We start from the raw sequence: 18,977 nt of genomic DNA on the forward strand, positions 1-18,977 counted from the left end.
AATAGAGACTGTAAAATGCAAAAAAAGAAAAGGTCCAAGAGGGATGTGTGTGTGTATGCGTGTGTGTATTTTGTCAATAAAAGAATTTTATTAAAAGGGCATCAGGGGATGCCAACCCAGAGTATACAGTTATTTGTCCAGCAGGATGTGACAGAAATCTAAAATTACTTTGTGTTCTTTCACTACAATCCCACTATACCTTCTGGAGACTGCAGTAATACACTGCTCTTTACTAATCTGTTGCAGCGTAATTGAATTTTTGAACAGTCTCCTGTTCCTTTCTTTTGAAGCACACCAGAAAATTGCAAGAGGGATGAGAAACAGTGTCTTTCTCTTCTCCTTGGTTGCCCAAATCCCTTTCCAAGCCCAGAGTCCCTTCCCATAGAGCTGGCAGCAGCCCACCTTTGTCCAATCAAGGTCAGAGCCATATTTTAAAGGTTCCTGGTCTAGGGGCAATGGAGGAGGATATGCTCAACTGATTCTGCATAAGCCATGCATAGAAAACAAAAGTTGTCGGGTTAAGATCTTTCCATGTGTTGCCTCCCAGGCAAGAAAAGCAACCTTTGTAGGAGCAGCTGTCTTCAAATTGTGAGACTGTATGGGATTGCTGTGGTTTGATTCCATTGGTGAGAGTTTCCTGTGGAAGGATCTGACTATGAATGCCCCGTTTTTATCTAAGGTAGGTCCACTTTGGTTAACTGGGAATGTTTTGATGTCGAAGGTTGTAGATGATGGGGTCCACTGTGGCTGATTAGCAAGTTGTCAGTCCATAGGGGATTGTTGTAGCAGTCTGAATGTAATGATGACAAAAAGTTTTTAGATTCTTTCCTGATCTTCAACCAGTTCTCAAAAATTCTTTTCCTCTCTAACTCCTACACATTGTGCATTTGCAATTAATGGTCCTAGTATTCCCTTGCAGCTTATCAATTCTTATTTGGATATTGATCTCCAATCATTCCCCTCTCTATCCTTTTCTTTTTCCTCACAACCATTCTTGTTCTTTTTGCATGTAAAAGCTATTTGCATGCATTTATTTGCTTTTCTCTCAAAAAGAAGTTCCTTAAAAATTTATCAAATCTATTTTTCTTTGTGCAGTTTTATCAGTTTCTTGTTACTTCACTGGTGAAATGGAAGGTCTGGCTCCACCTGATGCTTTTTGGGTGATTCTTGTTTCTTCCCCCCTCCTTTTTTTCCAAATAGAACCTCAAAGAAACAACAATGGTGACTAGACAGTGAGGGATTGGTTTTTGAGTAGTCCATATCTATGGGGTAATTCAAAGAATATGGAGAATGCTGAAAATTGAAACGAGTGTTCCAAGGGCTGACTGTTATTGAAAATCCAGTAAAGCATAATATTTATCGTGTACAAATTGAAGAATCAATGGACAGAACTCATTCCATGATTGTTTATTCTCCTAATAAATTTTTGTATGGTCCCTTCTGAGAAATATAAACTCTTCCTTTCTGAGCACTGTGAAAATACCATGGTTGAATTGATCTTCTCATAAATTGGTCTTTGGCTAGTCAAGGAATCTAAGCTCTGCTGTTTTCTGCGCTCTGTAGAAATAGCAATAATGCCAGAGCTGTATTGAATGTCTGGGTATGATTTCTGGGATTCCTGTCTCATTTGTTCTTTATAAACAGTCTAAATTGTAGTAACCAAATATCATAGCATAGTATTAATTAGTTGGAATGTTAACAATCCATCTGCTAGCATTCCCTTACGTTAATTAACCTTGCCTCCTAAGTATTGACACTCATGTGGATGCCATTAAGAGGGCATTTGTTAGTTAAAGCTTGGGGCGGATGAAGTATGATCCCTTAGGAACAGCCGTGGTGATTGTGCTAAAAAGTGTGTTATAAATATAATGATCAAGCTAGTATGTAATAAAGCATGCTCTTTTGGAAACTTTTGTATAAAATAATGCTGACACTGATATTTTCCCCCCTACTTCTGCTCTTCAGGCAGTCAATGCTGCAGTTATAGTGGATCCTTCAGCTAAGCAGGTAATTGCAAGTGCTTGCGACCATGTCTGTTCCTGCTGTAGTAGCACAAAAAGTACTGGTGCGGAAACTGGCTATTCCTTTAAACACGCTGAAGCCTTTATTTCTTATCCTGTTGCCAATGGAGCACCAAGATGCAAAACTTCGATTTCAAATGGTTCACCCAATGAACCCAAACACTTGTATACTAGTGTTTCTTGTTTATATCCCTGGCGATGGGCTGAGCAGCAGTTGCATAAAATGAGCTCTTGTCATTGGCATCCTTTGCAACATGCTGCTATTGTAGCTATTGAAAAATCTGCTGCTAGGGATAGGCACCTTTTCCCTGGTGTGGAGCAGGTTGGAGACAGGCTTATTCAAGTGGATCATTTGCAATCTTCTTCCACACACACGTTGGCAAAAAGGCAGAAGATCGATCTCACTAAGGTTGCTAACTTCTTTCTGTTTTTATAAGGCAATTGCAGCTTGCTTTTAGGATACCACAAATGGGGCTGGTGTTGTGTTACAAATAAGTATACCAATACTCGATTTTGTGGTGGGAGCAAATTGTGACCCCTTCCATTTTTTTTATCTTCCCAAATGACATCATGGCTGGATATTTTTTCTTTTCATCATTATCATCAATCATTATTATTGTTATTGCTATTATTTCATAGACTTGCATGATAATGTTCTGTGATTGATAAGCTCATTTTTTAATTTCCTAAACTTCCCTGTAATTAGAGGAAAGTAGATTTTAATTTTTTTCTTTTTTTACGTATGTACAAGTAATACTATGATTTATTTACAATTTCACTTGTGTGATATCAATTTTTTTTTTAAATATGATTTTTAAAATGCTATTTCAGGTTGAGGATGATCCGAAGTTGGATGCTTATAGTAATGGTTTTCATTATGAGTCGGCAAGACCCTATCTATGTACTGGCTATGACATCTACCTTGTCTGGGAGCCATGTATAATGTAAGTCGAAGTCACTTTTTTTTCCAGCAAGGCTTTCACTTGGTATCAAGATCTTAAATTTCGATTTCGAATCAAATTTCGAAGCTCTAAAGTATGGAAATTTCGACGGAAATTTTGATTTCAATGTCAATTTCAATTTTGATTTGAAAAAATAACAAAAATTAGTAGTAAAGCATGGAATTCTTTGTGAAACTTTAGAAATGGTTAACAAACATAATAATATAAGTTTTAGGACTAATATATTACAAATTAAATGCATCTATGTTTTGTATGAGGTGGAAAAGTTGTAAAATAGTATGTGTATCAAACATATTCGTAAGATAATGTACATTAAACATATTCAGTTAATACAAATGAAATTCATAAATCATTTAAATATTATTTATTATACAAATAATGATAATTTAGACATGAATGGTTAAATAAAAAGTTACTGTAAGTTTATTTTTTTCATATAATTTCAAAAGCACTTGTGATAATTTTTTGTTTCGATAAAATAAATTAGGATAGAAATTTCACTTCTCCTAAATTTCTCATTTGAATTCTGACTAAATTTCATCGTATAGTTAAAATTTCGACAAGTTTCGCTAAAATTTTGAGATTTCGATAAATTTCAGATGATTCGTTGAGATTTCAACGGAAATTATGCAAGACGGTAATCAACTGCCATTTCGATTTCGAGGGTGACGGAAATTGGAAATTTTGTGGAAATTTATGATCATGCTTGGTATACATTGGTCTGGCATGGACTAATGCAGGACTGTCTATCGGTTGTGCTGTGTTTGAATTCAATTTGATTGACACCGGATTATATGCCGATTTAGAGATTTTGGTTTGAATTCAAATCCAGTGTACATGAATTCTTAGAATCATTATATATTCTACATCCAGCTACAAAGAACAAGGAGCTGGTGGACTGTCTCAGCTCTCAATTGCATATATAAATAATATTTCAGAGAAACTCAGTTGCTATGATGAGAAGAAAGGTCATCATCCAGATCAGGAGCGTTCATATGGTCTTGTCAATGCTGGAGGAATGAAAAGAAGGAGCTTTTGGATAATTGAGAAGGGGGTGAGGCTTTCTACACCAGATTTTGGTTGATCGAGAAACACTTTCTTGGATTTGTATGGGTTACCTTGTGCAACACTGATGAGCAACTGGAATGCTTTGTAGGTTGTTTTCAAGGATTTCACCCGTGGGATGGGAAAGAATCTCCTCTGTTTGGAAAAGCATTTATGAGAATCAGAGCAAAGGGAGGCCTGGCCAGTAGAAAATCTCAAGTTGCAGTCTGGTACAGCCTGAGCAACCATCGTAATTAAGCCCACTCCTCCCACATCCTACGGTTTGTTTCTTAGGCTGCTTGTTAGGGAGCATATTTGTTGTAGGGAATGGAAATTTTTAATTGAGAAGAAAATTGAAGGTGTGGGCAAATAAATATTGGAAGGTGGCATCTGGGTTGAAGGTGTTGGAACTGACCTACTGTCAATTCCTCTTTGAGTTATGGTCATAGGAAGCACCTTGAGCAGGTCTTAAAGAGGAGCTTCTTTTGGTCTAGTGGTACCCAGTGTCCCAGGTGCTAGATGCTTTAAGGTGGGACAAAGACCTGAGGCAGTGTGGGTTGGAGCATTGGGGATTCTGGTGAATATTTGGGATGAGGAAATCTTCGGTGTTACTGCAGATGTTGTGGGGTTTTCCTGGAGGTTGATGAGGAAACCAAGAGGGCAAACCTAAATTGGGCAGAATTTTGATCAATTCTGACCTGAAACGGATGCTATCGACAGTGAGGATTGAGGTTGGGATGGGGGTTGTTGAAGTCCCTATATGGGTGGAGATGATACCTGTGTTGAAGGCCATGGAGGTGGTGGTGGGGAGGAATGAGTATGGTGGTAACACACAAGACAAGGGAGTGAGAAAGGATCCCATGCATGTCAGTAAGGTTGACATGTGGCTTATCTCAATTTCAAAATGGTTGCATGTCAATAAGGTTGACATGTGGCTTATCTCAATTTCAAAACTAGGAAAAAAATATCAACTGCAAGGGAGGCATCATTATTGTGCTGGGCTCTTCGGAAGAAGAAAAAGAGGACCAGGCCAATGAAAATGAGAAGGGTGATATGATGACTGAGGGGGATAGGGATCTTGATAATATGAAGAGGAAGTTGGCTGGAGAAGGAAAGCTTGGATCAGAAAGGAGGTCTCAAAAGTCAAGGAGAAGAACTGACAAAAGCCTTTTTGAGTCTTGAGTGTCTAGAGCTCAAAGGGAATGGGTGGGCTAGGTCCTGGGAAGAAGCGCTAGGCAGTGGTGGGAAAAATTAATTTGTGCCAAAGGAAATCAAATTATTTAATTAATTTATACAGCCAATAAATTAAATTATGACAACAAATTTGTTTGTGTTGCTAGTTTTATGTTTGTATTGTCAGTCTTCAACTGTTTCCAAAATAATTTGAGAACCAAAATTTATTAGTTTCTCAGTTGTTTTGGCAACCTATTGGCAGAGTACTTTAATATCTAGAATTAACTTTTGTGAATTAAAACATTCCTTTCCATGTATATATATTTTTAATTCAACATAAAATAAAATGACTGAATTAAATTATGAATAAGTAATATAAAGCAATAATATCCAAAACTTTATTTTATTGCTTTAATAAAATTGTTATTTTTCCAAAAGAATAATATCCAAATTTAAAAAAAAAAAAATGGAAAAAAAAGGACAAGTTAATTAAAAATATTTTTACTACATTTTAGTAATTTCAATTTTTATTAAAATATTTTAAATTTGTATTATTTTATCTTTTGATCATATTTTTTAATTTTATTTGATTTAGTGACAAAAAGGAGCATTTATCAATGAAGTTTTTAATTTGTTTTATTTTTAGAAATATTAACCAACAGGCTGCTTGTTTTCTGCTTTTAGTTTTTTTTTTTTTCCTGGTTTTAGTTTTCATTTCCAGCTTTTATTTTCATAATTTTTGATAATGATACCAAACAGCTCCTTAAAAATTTGGAACAAGGATGTTTTGTGAAGCTGGACATAGTTAATGATTTTATGGGATTAATTGAGGAGCTAAAAAGAGAGGAAGGTGAAGGTATATTAATTCTAGAGAAGAGAAACCAAGATGGGAAGTTTTTTAAAGGGGGATGTGGGGTGGGGTGAGCAGTGGGCTATTTCTTTAAGGGGAGATTGCTTGGAGACAGTGGTCAAGGGCTTTATGGCTTGGGGAAGGGAAGAATAGTGCCTAATTTTTCCATAGAACGGTAAACCTCCATAGGAGAGCCCTTTACTAATCAAATTGGCATCAATGGGATCACCTATGATGATGCTAAAGGGATTACGAGTGGGATTGTATAGTTATATTGGAAGATCTACTCAGACAACAAGACAAACACTTTGGATGGATGATATCAGTTTTGAATCGAGCTTAGAGGAGGGGAATGAAAATTTGGAAAGTCCTTGGAAAGAAGAGGAAGTAGCCAGCTTATGTTAGGGGGACAAGGCTACTGGCCTTGACAGGATGTCCATGGATTTTCTTATCAATGCTGGGACATCCTTAAAGCTGACATTTTGGCTAACTTTAATTATTTTCATGAATATGACAGATTTGAAAGGTGCCTCAATTGTATAGTTATTGTGTAAACTCCATGATGTAGGACAAGAAGCAAGATCTTGGGAAGAGCCTTGTTGGAGAATAATTAAGAATAATTGAGTCAAAGGATTTGGGTTTAATTAGTAATTTATTATGTGTTTAGTTTAATTAATACAGCATTATGTGCATTTGGGGGGCGTGTTTGTAATATTTGTGCATTCTAGGGGTATGTTTGTAATTTAATGTAGTTTAAAGGTATGTATGTAATTTTATGTGAAGAGGCTTTCTTATAAATAGTGTGTGAAAGCCGTATCGTAGGCAGCTGTTGTTGGATGTCAAATGGAATTGAACGTGTGTTCCCCCTTGTATATCCTCTCTCCTCCCTTCCCCTTCCTCTCTTCAGTTTCTTCTAATCTCTCCCATGGCAGCAGATCCTTGATGCTGCCCCGCATCATTTGGCAGCAGTGAGCCCAACCACGATCTCATTCTTCTATTTCAATATTCCCCCATCTTTCCCTCTTACGCTTCTTCCCCACCCCTTCTCTTTTCCTTCCCCCACTGTTCTGTAACTTTCTCTTTCCCTCATTCTTTCTTCTTCTCCTTCTTTTTTCTCTCTAATGCACTCTCTGTTCTACTTATTCTTCTTCTCTGTGCTGTCCTGCTGTCTTCTCTACTTGCAGCCGTTTCTATCTAGTAATTCTCCCTTCTTTTATCGTCTTTCTTGTCTGTTCTTCACTCTATGCTTCTCCCTCACTCCTGTATCTTGCTCATTCTGATATCGGGTTCTCTGTACTCAAATTTCAGTTTTAAAAGAAAAGAAAAGAAAAAGAGACAGTTCTGAACAATTTCAAAAGTTCCAGTCATGTCCCCATTTTTCAAAACCCTAATTTCCTGGAATAATTTTGCAACACCACCACCACCACCATAAAAACAGAACCTTTCGAAACCCTTTCCCTTGAAATTTTCCAGCCATCGACCCCATCAAAATTCATCTTTGTCAGAGATGTTTTGACATACCACCACTGCCATTTGGCTCACCACCCTTCAATCTACCACTTCCCAGAAAATCATCACCGGAGCACCTTCGCCAGCTGCTCTCATGCCCCATGTGTGGGCGACCTGCGAGTGAAAAATTTTCAGTGTTATCCTGCTGCCAGAAATGCTAGGAATTGGTTCCAGCCACGAGAATTTGGTGTTTTCTCCTGAGTTTTTTATTTGCAGCATGATATGTTGGTTCCAGACTTGATATTTTGCAAGCAAGTCATTATCTGCTACAAGAAATGAGAAATTCTCGCTACCAGCACTAAAACCAGGTTCTATTGATGCATTTTGTCAATTTTCAAGGCGAATTTGTTTCATTTCAGCATGACACTCAATATCTAAGGTGAATTGAAGACAGTTCTTGAAAATTGGGGGTCAAGTTCATGGTTTTGCATGACTAGATTGAGTATTGTGGGCAAGTGCATCAAGAAGTTTTGGTGATATATAGTTGCAGTGTATATCTGTATGAATCCAGCAATATGGTGACAAGTTATTGGAAAAAGCAATGCCATTTATCATATCTTCGGCACAGTATCAAGCTTCCCACACTTTTCTCAAGTGTGGAGGAAGGTTTGCAAAAATCATCATTGATAGACGATGCCCTGTGAATATGGTTTGTACAAGTATGCAACTTCATCCAGAACCTCACCCAGAGCCTTATGAGATGTCTTGGATTGATAACACTACCTTACCTGTTTATGAAAGATGTTTGGTTCCCATCCAAGTGGGTGACTATTTGATAATGTTTGGTGTGGTATCATACCTTTGAAGATTGGTCATATGCTCCTTTGTTCTCCTTGGTTGCATGATTTGAGTGTGACTCAAGGACATGAGAACATAGATGTCTTCCACTATAATGGTAAGAAGATCATTTTGAAGCCCACACTAACAACCGACCAAGACAAAGAATTTGTTGAGAGTTACTCAACTTTCATGTGAAGAGGCTTTCTTATAAATAATGTGTGAAAGCATGTTGTAAGTGTGTTATTTGTGGCTCTTATACTTCTGTTTTGATACGCAAAGAAGGAAGGAGGAAAAATATGAAAGGGGCAGCACAACAGGACTCGTTGATGAAGGGGCTATGCTCGTCGACGAGGGAACAGTAGAGGTTTGTCGACGAAGGCTCTGAAACTCGTCGATGAATAATTACCGAGAGCAGGAAAATTCAAACTTCTGGCATCGTCGATGAGAGCACTGTATTCGTTGACAAAGGTTCTTCTTGGTCTCGTCGACGAGGGGCGCCTGGGCTGCTGTAGTTTTATGAAATTTTGAATTTTTGAACGTTGGGTGGTTGGGCAAACGGGGGGAAACAACCTCCGAGGAAACTCTATATATGTCATCTGGGCATATTTTGAGTGAGAAGGGTGATCATTATTGAAGTGTATTGTGTACATTGTGATTTCTATAGTGAAATTTGTGTGTCTTTTGCTTCCGTGGATGTAGGTTTTGCCGAACCACGTAAATCTTTGTGTTGTTCTTCTTATTGGCTGTGTTATTTATTTCCTGTTGTTTATTCCGCTGTGCAATTTCATTATACGATCCATTTCACAACAAATTGGTATCAGAGCGATTGTTGTTATGGCATCGGGGTCATCTTCTGCAAGATTTGACGTTGTCAAATTTGATGGAATCGGAAACTTTGGTTTGTGAGAAAGGAGAGTAAATGATATTCTTGTGCAACAAGGAATGACTAAGGCTCTACTTGGTGTTCAACTTGTTGGAATGGATGAGGCAACATGGAGAGAATTGGAAACAAAGGCCGTTTCTACAATATGCTTGTGTTTGGCCAATCAAGTTTTCTATCATGTGATGGAGGAGGATTCTCCAGCGGCTGTGTGGCGAAAGCTTGAAAGCTGGTATATGTCTAAATCCTTGTCGAACAAACTTTTTCTTAAGCAAAGATTGTATTGGCTTAAGATGGTTGAGGGTTCAGATTTGAACCAATATATCAACATTTTTAATCAAATTGTGAGTGATTTGGCATGTGTTGATGTAACGTTCGAGGAGGAAGATAAAACATTGATGCTATTAAATTCCCTTCCTACGTCTCAAACTTATGAAAATTTGGTTACAACTCTTACATGGGGCAAAGATAATCTGAATTTGGAAGAAGTGACAAGTGCATTGCTTGGTTTTCATCAAAGAATGGTGATTAGCAATGAAGCTTCACATGGTGAAAGACTTGTTGTAAAAGGTAATCAAGAACATAGGAGACGTAAGTCCCAAGGTAAATCTCGGTTGCAGTCCAGGAAGAAGAAGAAGGACGTGAAATGCTTTAAGTGCGGTGAAATCGGGCACATAAGGCCGGAATGTCCGGAGTGGAAGAAAGGGAATTCTGAAAATCAGCAAGATTCGTCAAAATTTGTGTGTGTAGTGGAAGGAGATTCAGAATGCAGTGATGGAGATATTCTGTGTTTCATCGGGTTTGGAGTGCCTCACAAAAGACTCTTGGATTCTAGATACCGGATGCTCTTATTATATGACAGCAAACAGAAAATGGTTTGACACCTACAGGTCAGTCAATATTGGTTGTGTTTTGATGGGAAATAATATTTCATGCAAAATACTTGGTATTGGAGATGTAAAAATAAAGATGTATGATGGTGTTGTAAGAACTATATATGATGTAAGGCATGTGGAGGGTCTAGGAAAGAGTGTTATTTCATTGGGTATTTTAGACTATAGTGAGTATAGTTATGAGTCTGAAAAAGGAAAAATGAAGGTGTGTGAAGTCAATTTGATAGTGATGAAAGGAGAAAAGATAAAGGGAAATATCTATGTACTTCAAGGTGTTACGGTTGTAGGTGGAGATGCAGCCGTTGAATCTGAATCAGTTATTTCGTGGTATATGCAATTGAAGCATTTGGGTGACTACATATATTTAGATGTTTGAGAACCGATGATGATAGCATCAAAGGAGAGACATGTGCATTTTGTGAGTTTATCACGAAGGGTCTTGGTGTACTTCATGCAGTGGCCGAGGGTGGAGAATCAGACCGGGAGAGAAATCCTTATGTTAGACATAGGGGACTGAGTACGCTGGTTTCGTTCAAGAGATTTTGTGAGCAGGGTAGGTTATATGCAGGGCTTACAAGGTACTTTTTGGTGAAGTCAGTGAGTATGACGCGTTTCTCGAGTAATAGATCGCCAAAGGTATCGCTAGATGGGAAAGTTGCAAGTGAATTGTGGACATGTTTTTGCAGTAGACTACTCGGTTGTGAGTGGATGTCCACTAGTGCACTATTCTAGTGATGGAGGATCTAGGTTTGGTGTTTTGTTCGGACAGTACCTCTTTCTTTATTCACTAAGAAAGGAGGGTGCAAGTTGGGTGATCTTGTGGCAAACAAAGGGGTGATCGAGGACATGACTTTTTGTTGTCATGGGGCAGCGTACTTAGGTAAAGGAAGAGAAACAGAAATGCCAAAAAATTGCGGTAGCAGCAATCATGTTATTCAAGTAGAGTTAGGGACTCAGGGCAGAAATGCGGGGAGTTCTAACTTAGGTTAACAATATGACAGATTAATTGAGCTTGTGATGCAGGTGGAGCAACAGACTCAAGGAAGAGATGACATTAGTCATATTGTAGGGAGTTTTAGCTCGGGAGATCCACAGAATCACGGTAAGCTCATGTGCACTATCAGACCACCACTCAGGTGTGTGAGGTGGTGAGGCTTCCAATATGGAAGAGGGTGATAAGATGCAGTGGAGTGATATGTTTGTTGTGTATGAATGACATGTTATTGGTTGGAAATGCTTTAACTGAGGCTTTAATAAGTTGGAAACTCTATTGAAAGGTTTTGACATAAATATGTTGGATACGGCCAAGATGGGTCTTGGTTTGTTGATTCACATGGAAAAAGCTGCAAGGAGATTGGTATTATCTCATGGTGACTTTGTGGATGGAACCATAGGGAGACTTTGTTTGCCGTTTCAAGGGGGTTCTGTGGAGAATCGTTGTGAAATGTCTACCGCTCGGTACCCAAGGACGGGCTGTGATGTCCGCGATATGTCAAAGGTCTTCCATGATTGTGTAAATGGGGTGTTTCAGTAGGCAACAGAGTGGACCGTCAGTTGTGAGATTTGTTGAAGACTATGCAGGGGGCTTTGGTAATATAAGACTTGCAGCAGTGTTTGTTTACTGTTGTTGGAAGGCTTTGTTGGAAGCCTAGGGTGAAGTCTTTGGGTGATGAATCTACAACTGCACCGGGGTTGATGGTAGAAGCTGAAGCTGCCATTGGTAAGCTTAATCAATATTGCTTGGACTTGGTATATGTCTCCAAGTGTTAGAAGGGAGACATAACCCAACCGGGCGTTTTTAAGTTCAAAGTGAAGCAGTTCATGTTTTTGAGATTCTCCTAAGGGGCGTATAATCGCCAAGGTGGAGATTGTTATTTGTGGCTCTTATACTTCTGTTTTGATAAGAAAAGAAGGAAGGAGGAAAAAAATGAAGGGGGGTAGTAGCACAACAGGACTCGTCGATGAAGGGCCTATGCTCGTCGACGAGCGAACAATAGAGGTTCGTCAACGAAGGCTCTGAAGCTTGTCAACGAATAATTACCGAGAGCAGGAAAATTCAGACTTCTGGCATCGTCGACGAGAGCACTGTATTCGTCGATGAAGGTTCTTCTTGGTCTCGTCAACGAAGCCCCCATGTTCGTCGACGAGGGGCGCCTAGGCTGCGGCAGTTTTCTGAAATTTTGAATTTTTGAACGTTGGGTGGTTGGGCAAACGGGGGGAAACCTCCAAGGAAACTCTATATATGTCATCTGGGCATATTTTGAGTGAGAAGGGTGATCATTAAGTGTATTGTGTACATCATGATTTTCACAATGAAATTGGTGTGCCTTTTGCTTCCGTGGATGTAGGTTTTGCCGAACCACGTAAATCTTTGTATTGTTCTTATTAGTTGTGTTATTTATTTCTTGTTGTTTATTCCGTTGTGCAATTTCATTATATGATCCATTTCACAACAAAGTGGTTGTTGAATTTTGAATTGGAATTGAACGTGAGTTCCCCCTTGTATCTCTTCTCTCCTCTCTTCCCCTTCAATTTCTTCTAATCTCTCCCCTGGCTGCAGATCTTGATGCTGCCCCCGAGTCTCCGGAGAAAGGATGGGCGAAGCATATTGAGGACTCTAGACCTATTAGTTTGGTGGGCTATGTCTATAATCAGTTGGTATAAGTTTTGGCTCCTAGCCTGGACAAGAGGATGGGGACACTTGTTTTTAAGGCCAGAATGCTTTTGTTGGGAGGCAGATTCTGGATGCAATTCTAATTGTGGCTGTTGCAAATGAATGTGTGGATTCCAAATGACACAAACTTGGGGATCAAATGCAAGATGGATATTGAAAAGGCCAACGGTGATGTGTGGTTGAGATTTCCTAGTAGAAAGCATGTTCTTCAGTTAGGGAAGGTCGGTTGGGGCTAAGACACTTGCACACTTGCAAGATTTCAACCAAGTGCTCCTTGGCAACTGGGGGGTTTACTGCTGCAAATCAGGGTTGTCGCAAAAGAATCTAAAATAAAGACATTTTGGAGGAAGGGGGATGGCAGACCAAGAAAGTCGACTTTTCCCGTGGTATCGGTTTATGGAAGGGTATAACGAAAAAGAAAGAACAGTTTTCAAAATGTATTTGGTTTGTGGTGGGTAATGGTAATAGAATAAGATTTTTTTGGTTGGACATCTTTTGCAGAGACACAGCCATTAAAGTCCTTCCCAAGTTTATACAACTTAGCACTAATAAAGAAGCCAGAGTAGCATGTCCTCGTGGAGTGGGATGATGGGGTTACTGGGAATATCACTTTCAGATGATTTGTTGAGGAATCAGAGCTGAGGTGGGTGACATGTTGAAGTTTGTGTAACACGAAAAACTAATTTAGATAGGTAGGACACAGTAAGTGGAGAGGAGGAAAAGGTTCACAAGTTACTGTTAAGCAGTAGTACCATCTATACATGGCATGGAAAGGAGGGAGTTTCATTGGGGAGCAGTTTGGAAAAACAAATTTTCAAGGGTGATTGCGTTCTTTTTTTTTTCTTCACAGGAGATAATTTGTTGGGGCAGCAGTGCTGGTGGATCAGTGGTATCTGTGTAAAGAAGGATAAAGCCAAGCCATATCTATGGCATTGCAATTTTTATTCAGTAAATCTGAAACTTCATTTGGCAATGGCTCGAGTTCTGTTGGATGATGCCACGGAATATTAATCAGCTCCTATTTAGGGAAGGAAGAAAAGTTATTACAGTTCGAATAGGCTGTGGGGTATGGTTCCTTTATATAGGTGTGTGTTTTTTTGTTTTTACTTTTTTGTTATTTGTTATTTGTTTTTTTTTTTTGTTTTTTGATTAAAAAATGCTTGTGTTTTGGCATATTTGGAGGCAAAGAAATCAAAGGGTTAGCAAGGAGGGTAATATTCAGAATATTAAAAATTTAATGATGCACTCTCCTTTCGTTTGGAGGTCAGGGATTTTTATAGGGACCTCCATGACTGGATCGACTTCATTGTTTTGCTACATTTTGTGCATGTGTTGGGGGACCTTGGTGCCCTGTTAATACATCTTTGCCTATAAAAAGAAAGAAAAGAGTGGAAAAAAAATAAAATAAAGAGTTTTCAGTGGAATGAGTATTAACAACCATCTAAACCTAGAAGTTAGCTTTGATGCTGCGACTCCAGGCTGAAACACTGATTTTATTAGTTCACAATGGAACCATTCTATTCCTTTTTAATGCAAAAATTTACATTTAGTTCTCTCCAATCTCTAAAATCTCCTCTTTTATTTCAAGGTGTGCAATGGCGCTTGTACATCAACGCATCAGGCGTGTTTTTTATGCTTTTGAAAACCCCAACACTGGCGCATTGGGCAGTGTTCATAGGCTACAGGGGGAGAAGAGCTTGAATCATCACTATGCTGTTTTCCGGGTGGTGGTGCCTGGAGAAGTCCTCAACAAGTATGAATCAGAATCTTCAGCAGGGACAGATGCTTAGAATCACCAAAGCACCACTATTACTTGTTGATTATTAGTCAGGTATGAATCCTGTGTTCAAGGGAAATCCCCTGTATGTGGGTACATTTGATGGGGAGAGGGATGAAGCTTGAACCCATGACCTTATACCATGTTGACTGGTGAGGACTGCTCTTGCGTCTGAGCTCTAGCTCTCGACTTCAAGAGAATAGATCTTTAAAGATGTTAAATTGCATGGTTGTAATGTTGGTGTCCCTTATTTAATGGGGTTTGTACCCTTCATAAAGTTTTGAAGCCCCCCTCCCCCACATCCCCTCCCACAAAATTCTCAAAAACATTATATTGAATTTTCTGCCGTCATTGATCAATATAAATGTTATTTATGAATGAGATTTAGACATTCTTAGCTTGATAGGTGGCTTCATTCTTCAAATAACATGTCAAAAACTTAAATGGAAATATATTTGCATTTTACTGCTTTCTTTGCTGACAAAATTGAATCCGAAGCTAGAATCGAACTAAATGTAGATAAGGTCTTCTGGTCTGGTTCCTAGCTGAAGAGAATACAACGTGGACCAGCAGGCGAAAAGCTGCGGCCACAACATTTCTTACAAAGGTAGAAATATTCCTGTTAGGTATTAGTTGGGTTGAACTAGAGTGTACCCAAATGTTGGCTTGTTGGACTGACTGAAAAATCTGAGCCCAAGCCAAACCTATGTATGGGTTGAGGTTGAGGTTGAGGTACCCTATATCAGCTCAAATTTGACCTGTTCGAAATCCAAACTATTTTTTTGTTTATTAACTAATTTTCATATCTACCCTGTGTTTATTATTAGTATTTTAAAATAAATTAAACACACTAAATTTTAGGTCTGTTTGGTTAAGGTTCCAAAAAGCGAGTTAGGGTGTTGTCGATTTTGAAAATGAAAATGAGGGGACTGCATTTTGTATTTTTAATGCTTAAAAATATGTTTTGATTAAATGTTCTCCAAATTGTTCTCGAAAATGAAAACAATTTTACTATATTTAGTTAAGTTTGGTCCAAGTGACAGACTTGTTAATAATAATAATAATAATAGTAATATTAATAATAAATTTATTATTGCAGCATCCATGTTTTTGGATATAATTTTTTAAATGCAATGAAGGTACAAGTATGGGCTATAACTCGCTTTCTAATTATAATAATAATAATGTATAAATATATTATTATTGCTACCATTATTAGAAAGTAGGTTATAGCCCATACTTGTATCTTCATTGTATTTGAAAAATTGAATCTGAAAAAATAGACGAAAATGCGTTTCGAATCTTAAATTTGAATTTAGGTGGACTTGGATAAATTTCAATATAATTTTATATTACATCTTATTCAAATCTTATAAAACTCCAAATTTAGGACTTCTCTAGGGGCAAAGTATGTTAAAATCGTTTCTTGAAAACATATATTTTTAGTGATGTCTTTGGATATATTTTCAAAAAAACCAGATGTAAATTTTGTGTATCTTTTTATGTTCTGCATTTCTAGATACTAAACTAGTGTATGAAACCTTAACTTGACGTGCATTCCTCTTTTTTCTTTTCTTTCTTTTCAGTTGGACCCTATTCACCATTCTTTACAAAACCTAGGGGTATAATTGAGTAAACACCACTTGCAAGATGCTCGGGTTCAACACGCTCTCTAACTCAACTTGGTCAAATTATGCTCGAGTTCAATTTATTCAAAAAGTACAAATCAAGTTTGAGTTTTAGATTTTATTCATAAGAGTAATCAAGCTTAGTTAAGCCAAGCTCGAGTTCAACAATTATGCAAGTTAAGGTTGACTTTTGAGCTCTAAATTTTCTAGTCTATAGAGCAGAGTTTGAGATTGAACACATCGCTGATGAAATCCATTCCTTTAATCAGTTTTTTTATGCCATTATGTTATAGTTCAAAAGAAATTACAACTGAAGAGAAGCTTCTGCTCAGAAATCAGTTTGTTTGTGCCTTGAAAAAGAAAGGCTTTGATGCACGTAAAGTAAAACTACAGGTAGAGCTTAGAAGTTCTTGTTAAATCAAAGCCTATCATTCATGGATTTTGATTTCATCATATCCCAAAATTCTATCCCACCACCAACACACTGCTGGGTCCTTTTCATCCCCTTCAGAGCCACTACAGGCAACTCTTCCATCTGCAGATGGTGTTTCTTCACTGGTCTGGGGCCAGCCCTGGTGGGATGTTTCCCCAGAACTCTCTACATTGGAAGATCCATGACTAACTTTTCTTGGGTATTCGGTTCAAGAGGCAAGGATGGAAAGGCGACAGAGAGGGCAGGTGGTGTGAGAGGCAAGCCAGTGGTGAATGCACTCCACATGAAATGAATGGCCACATGCAGGTATTTGCCGAAGCCTCTCCTCTTCTTGGTAGTCCCCAAGGCATATTGAGCATCTGCGGGAAGCAAGAGGGTGAGCCTAGCTGCTTTTCTTGTTTTTAGTAACAGGAGCAGATGGTATTCCAAGAGTTTCTTGGTTCAGAAACTCATTTTCTTGTTTTTAGGAAAATATGCAGATGGTTTAAGGATATTCAAGGGCTGTCTGTTAATAGTAAGTACATCATTTTTCCCATAGGAGAACCTAACCATTGAAATCCTGTGGAATAGTTTTTGACAACTGAGATAGAGAAGGCAGTGCAGGAAAACCTAATACCCAGAAGAAATCAAATATAGCAAGATGGCTTTAAACTGAACAGAAGCAAAAACCCAACAAGTTCAGCAATAAAAAGGAAAAATTAACACTGGTGGAAAGGAGCTCGCTTACTGCATATCTCTGGCGGAGAAGCTCTCCTTGAACACAATGACAGGTAGCAGCTCTCTGAGCTCCTTGGAGCTGGACGCAGCCTGTAAAAGCAAGAACATTGGTATGAATTTTATCTATAGCAAATTCAAGAAAAAAGAAAAGAAAAGAAAAGAAACCAAGATTGTGGAAAAACATTGGAACAAAAGGAGTGATCTTTCTCACTCTGGAATCAGTGTTATGTCGAATTTGAAGAGAACTTCTGTCGGCCCTTGTACAGTGAAGATAGAGGTAGAACAAGAGGAGGAGGAAAAAAGTGAAGAAGATTGGAATAGAGAAGATGAAAGCCCGGTAAAGTTTTAGTTCAGCAGAAGCTGTTGAGCAACTGGGTACTTCTAGGAGGCTGCGAGACATGATTTACAACTTATGGCTGCTATAAAGAACAAACCATTGATTTAGAGATGCAGAATTGATTTATAACCGGTTGAATGCAATTGTGGAAAACAAATCCAGATGAGAAAAATGGAATGCAGGGGCGATGTTTCATGGGAAAAAGAGAAGTACACAGATCAGAAAATAAAGGCAGGGAGATATTTCTTGCGAAGTAGATGATACCCAGGTGAGAAATGAAAAGTAGAGTGATTAGTAGGAAGTAAGCGACACCCAGATGAAAAAATCTGAGGGAGAGAGACTGATGCAATTGAGGAAAGCTAAACAAATAATCCAAAAAGAGAGACCAGACAAAATAACAGACAGAGGGGGAGTATGCAAGTGGGTGTATGCGTTCCAGCAGGGAAAGAAATAAAGAACCTTTTCAAAGCTGAAGAAAAGAAGGGAAAAAAAATAAGAAGAAAAAAATTGCATGGGGTGGGAGCACCCCATATAGGATTTGGGATTGATTACGTACCAATTCCATTATTGCATTAACATTCTTCATACAAGTGGAACCAACCTTTCCATTACGTACCAATTCCATTATTGCATTAACATTCTTCATACAAGTGGAACCAACCTTCCCTCACGTTATGCGTAATTGGAATTGACATTTTCTGTAAGTAGATCTCACTTGCATCCTCTTTCGATATAAATTATTTTCCTTAATCGTACCTACATTATGTGTGTGGACGCAAGATTGGACTCCACAATTTTATTGCGTTCTTGGAAGCTTTAAGTAGGGGAATTTGAAGTAAATGAATTGTAAGCTATCTCAAGGGCAAAGTCATTTGACCGAGGTGCTGGAGTAGCAGCACAGGTTGCGAGGGTTGCTGGCTGCAAACAAAGAAAGAATCCTGCCGACGGGATCCAATTTGATTTGTGGATCATCGAAGAAGTAGGCTTGCAAGTTGCACCTTGGTTCTAGTACCTTTACTCTCCCATGTTCTATTCCTTGTAAAATTATATTTTCAAGAGCACAAACCATGAGACTTGCCTTGGCGGTAAAGTCACCTCTACGATGTTACATAATTACAGAAATCTTCGGATGATTCATAACTTTATTGGTGCTTTTTTGATCTCTCCAATATATTAACACAATCCATGAGTTGAGTCATATATATGGCCATATGATCGACGATCTCAACTAGTACCTTTAACACGGCGATTCTGTTCAAATTAGTGCACAACATGGTTTTATTACTAATGCTTCACACA

General features: G+C 38.4%; 2 protein-coding genes across 9 annotated transcripts in view; one reads left to right on the plus strand and one right to left on the minus strand.

Moving 5' to 3' along the window:
* The window catches only part of LOC131152639 (tRNA-specific adenosine deaminase TAD3), a 36,995-nt gene extending 22,051 nt beyond the window's left edge, over positions 1-14,944 (plus strand). The window contains exons 7-9 of the mRNA XM_058104398.1: positions 1,966-2,430; positions 2,853-2,965; positions 14,375-14,944. Of these exons, the coding sequence (XP_057960381.1) occupies positions 1,966-2,430; positions 2,853-2,965; positions 14,375-14,576 (780 nt within the window). The 3' untranslated portion in view covers positions 14,577-14,944. The remainder of the gene's footprint in view (positions 1-1,965; positions 2,431-2,852; positions 2,966-14,374) is intronic.
* The window catches only part of LOC131152640 (RING-H2 finger protein ATL58-like), a 41,345-nt gene extending 23,167 nt beyond the window's left edge, over positions 1-18,178 (minus strand). For 4 of the 8 annotated variants that reach the window (XM_058104404.1, XM_058104405.1, XM_058104402.1 and 1 more), the window contains exons 1-2: positions 17,553-17,999; positions 17,352-17,431 (exon numbers count right to left, since the gene is read on the minus strand). In XM_058104404.1, coding sequence (XP_057960387.1) covers positions 17,352-17,431; positions 17,553-17,741 — 269 coding nt within the window. In that variant the 5' untranslated portion in view covers positions 17,742-17,999. Of the gene's footprint in view, positions 1-16,435; positions 17,234-17,351; positions 17,432-17,552 lie in introns of those variants that run through there. The other 4 variants (XM_058104399.1, XM_058104400.1, XM_058104401.1 and 1 more) reach the window with 4 other exon arrangements.
* Positions 18,179-18,977: the final 799 nt, after the last annotated feature.

The sequence above is a fragment of the Malania oleifera genome, chromosome 4, assembly GCF_029873635.1.
Source record: "Malania oleifera isolate guangnan ecotype guangnan chromosome 4, ASM2987363v1, whole genome shotgun sequence".
Lineage (NCBI taxonomy): Eukaryota > Viridiplantae > Streptophyta > Magnoliopsida > Santalales > Ximeniaceae > Malania > Malania oleifera.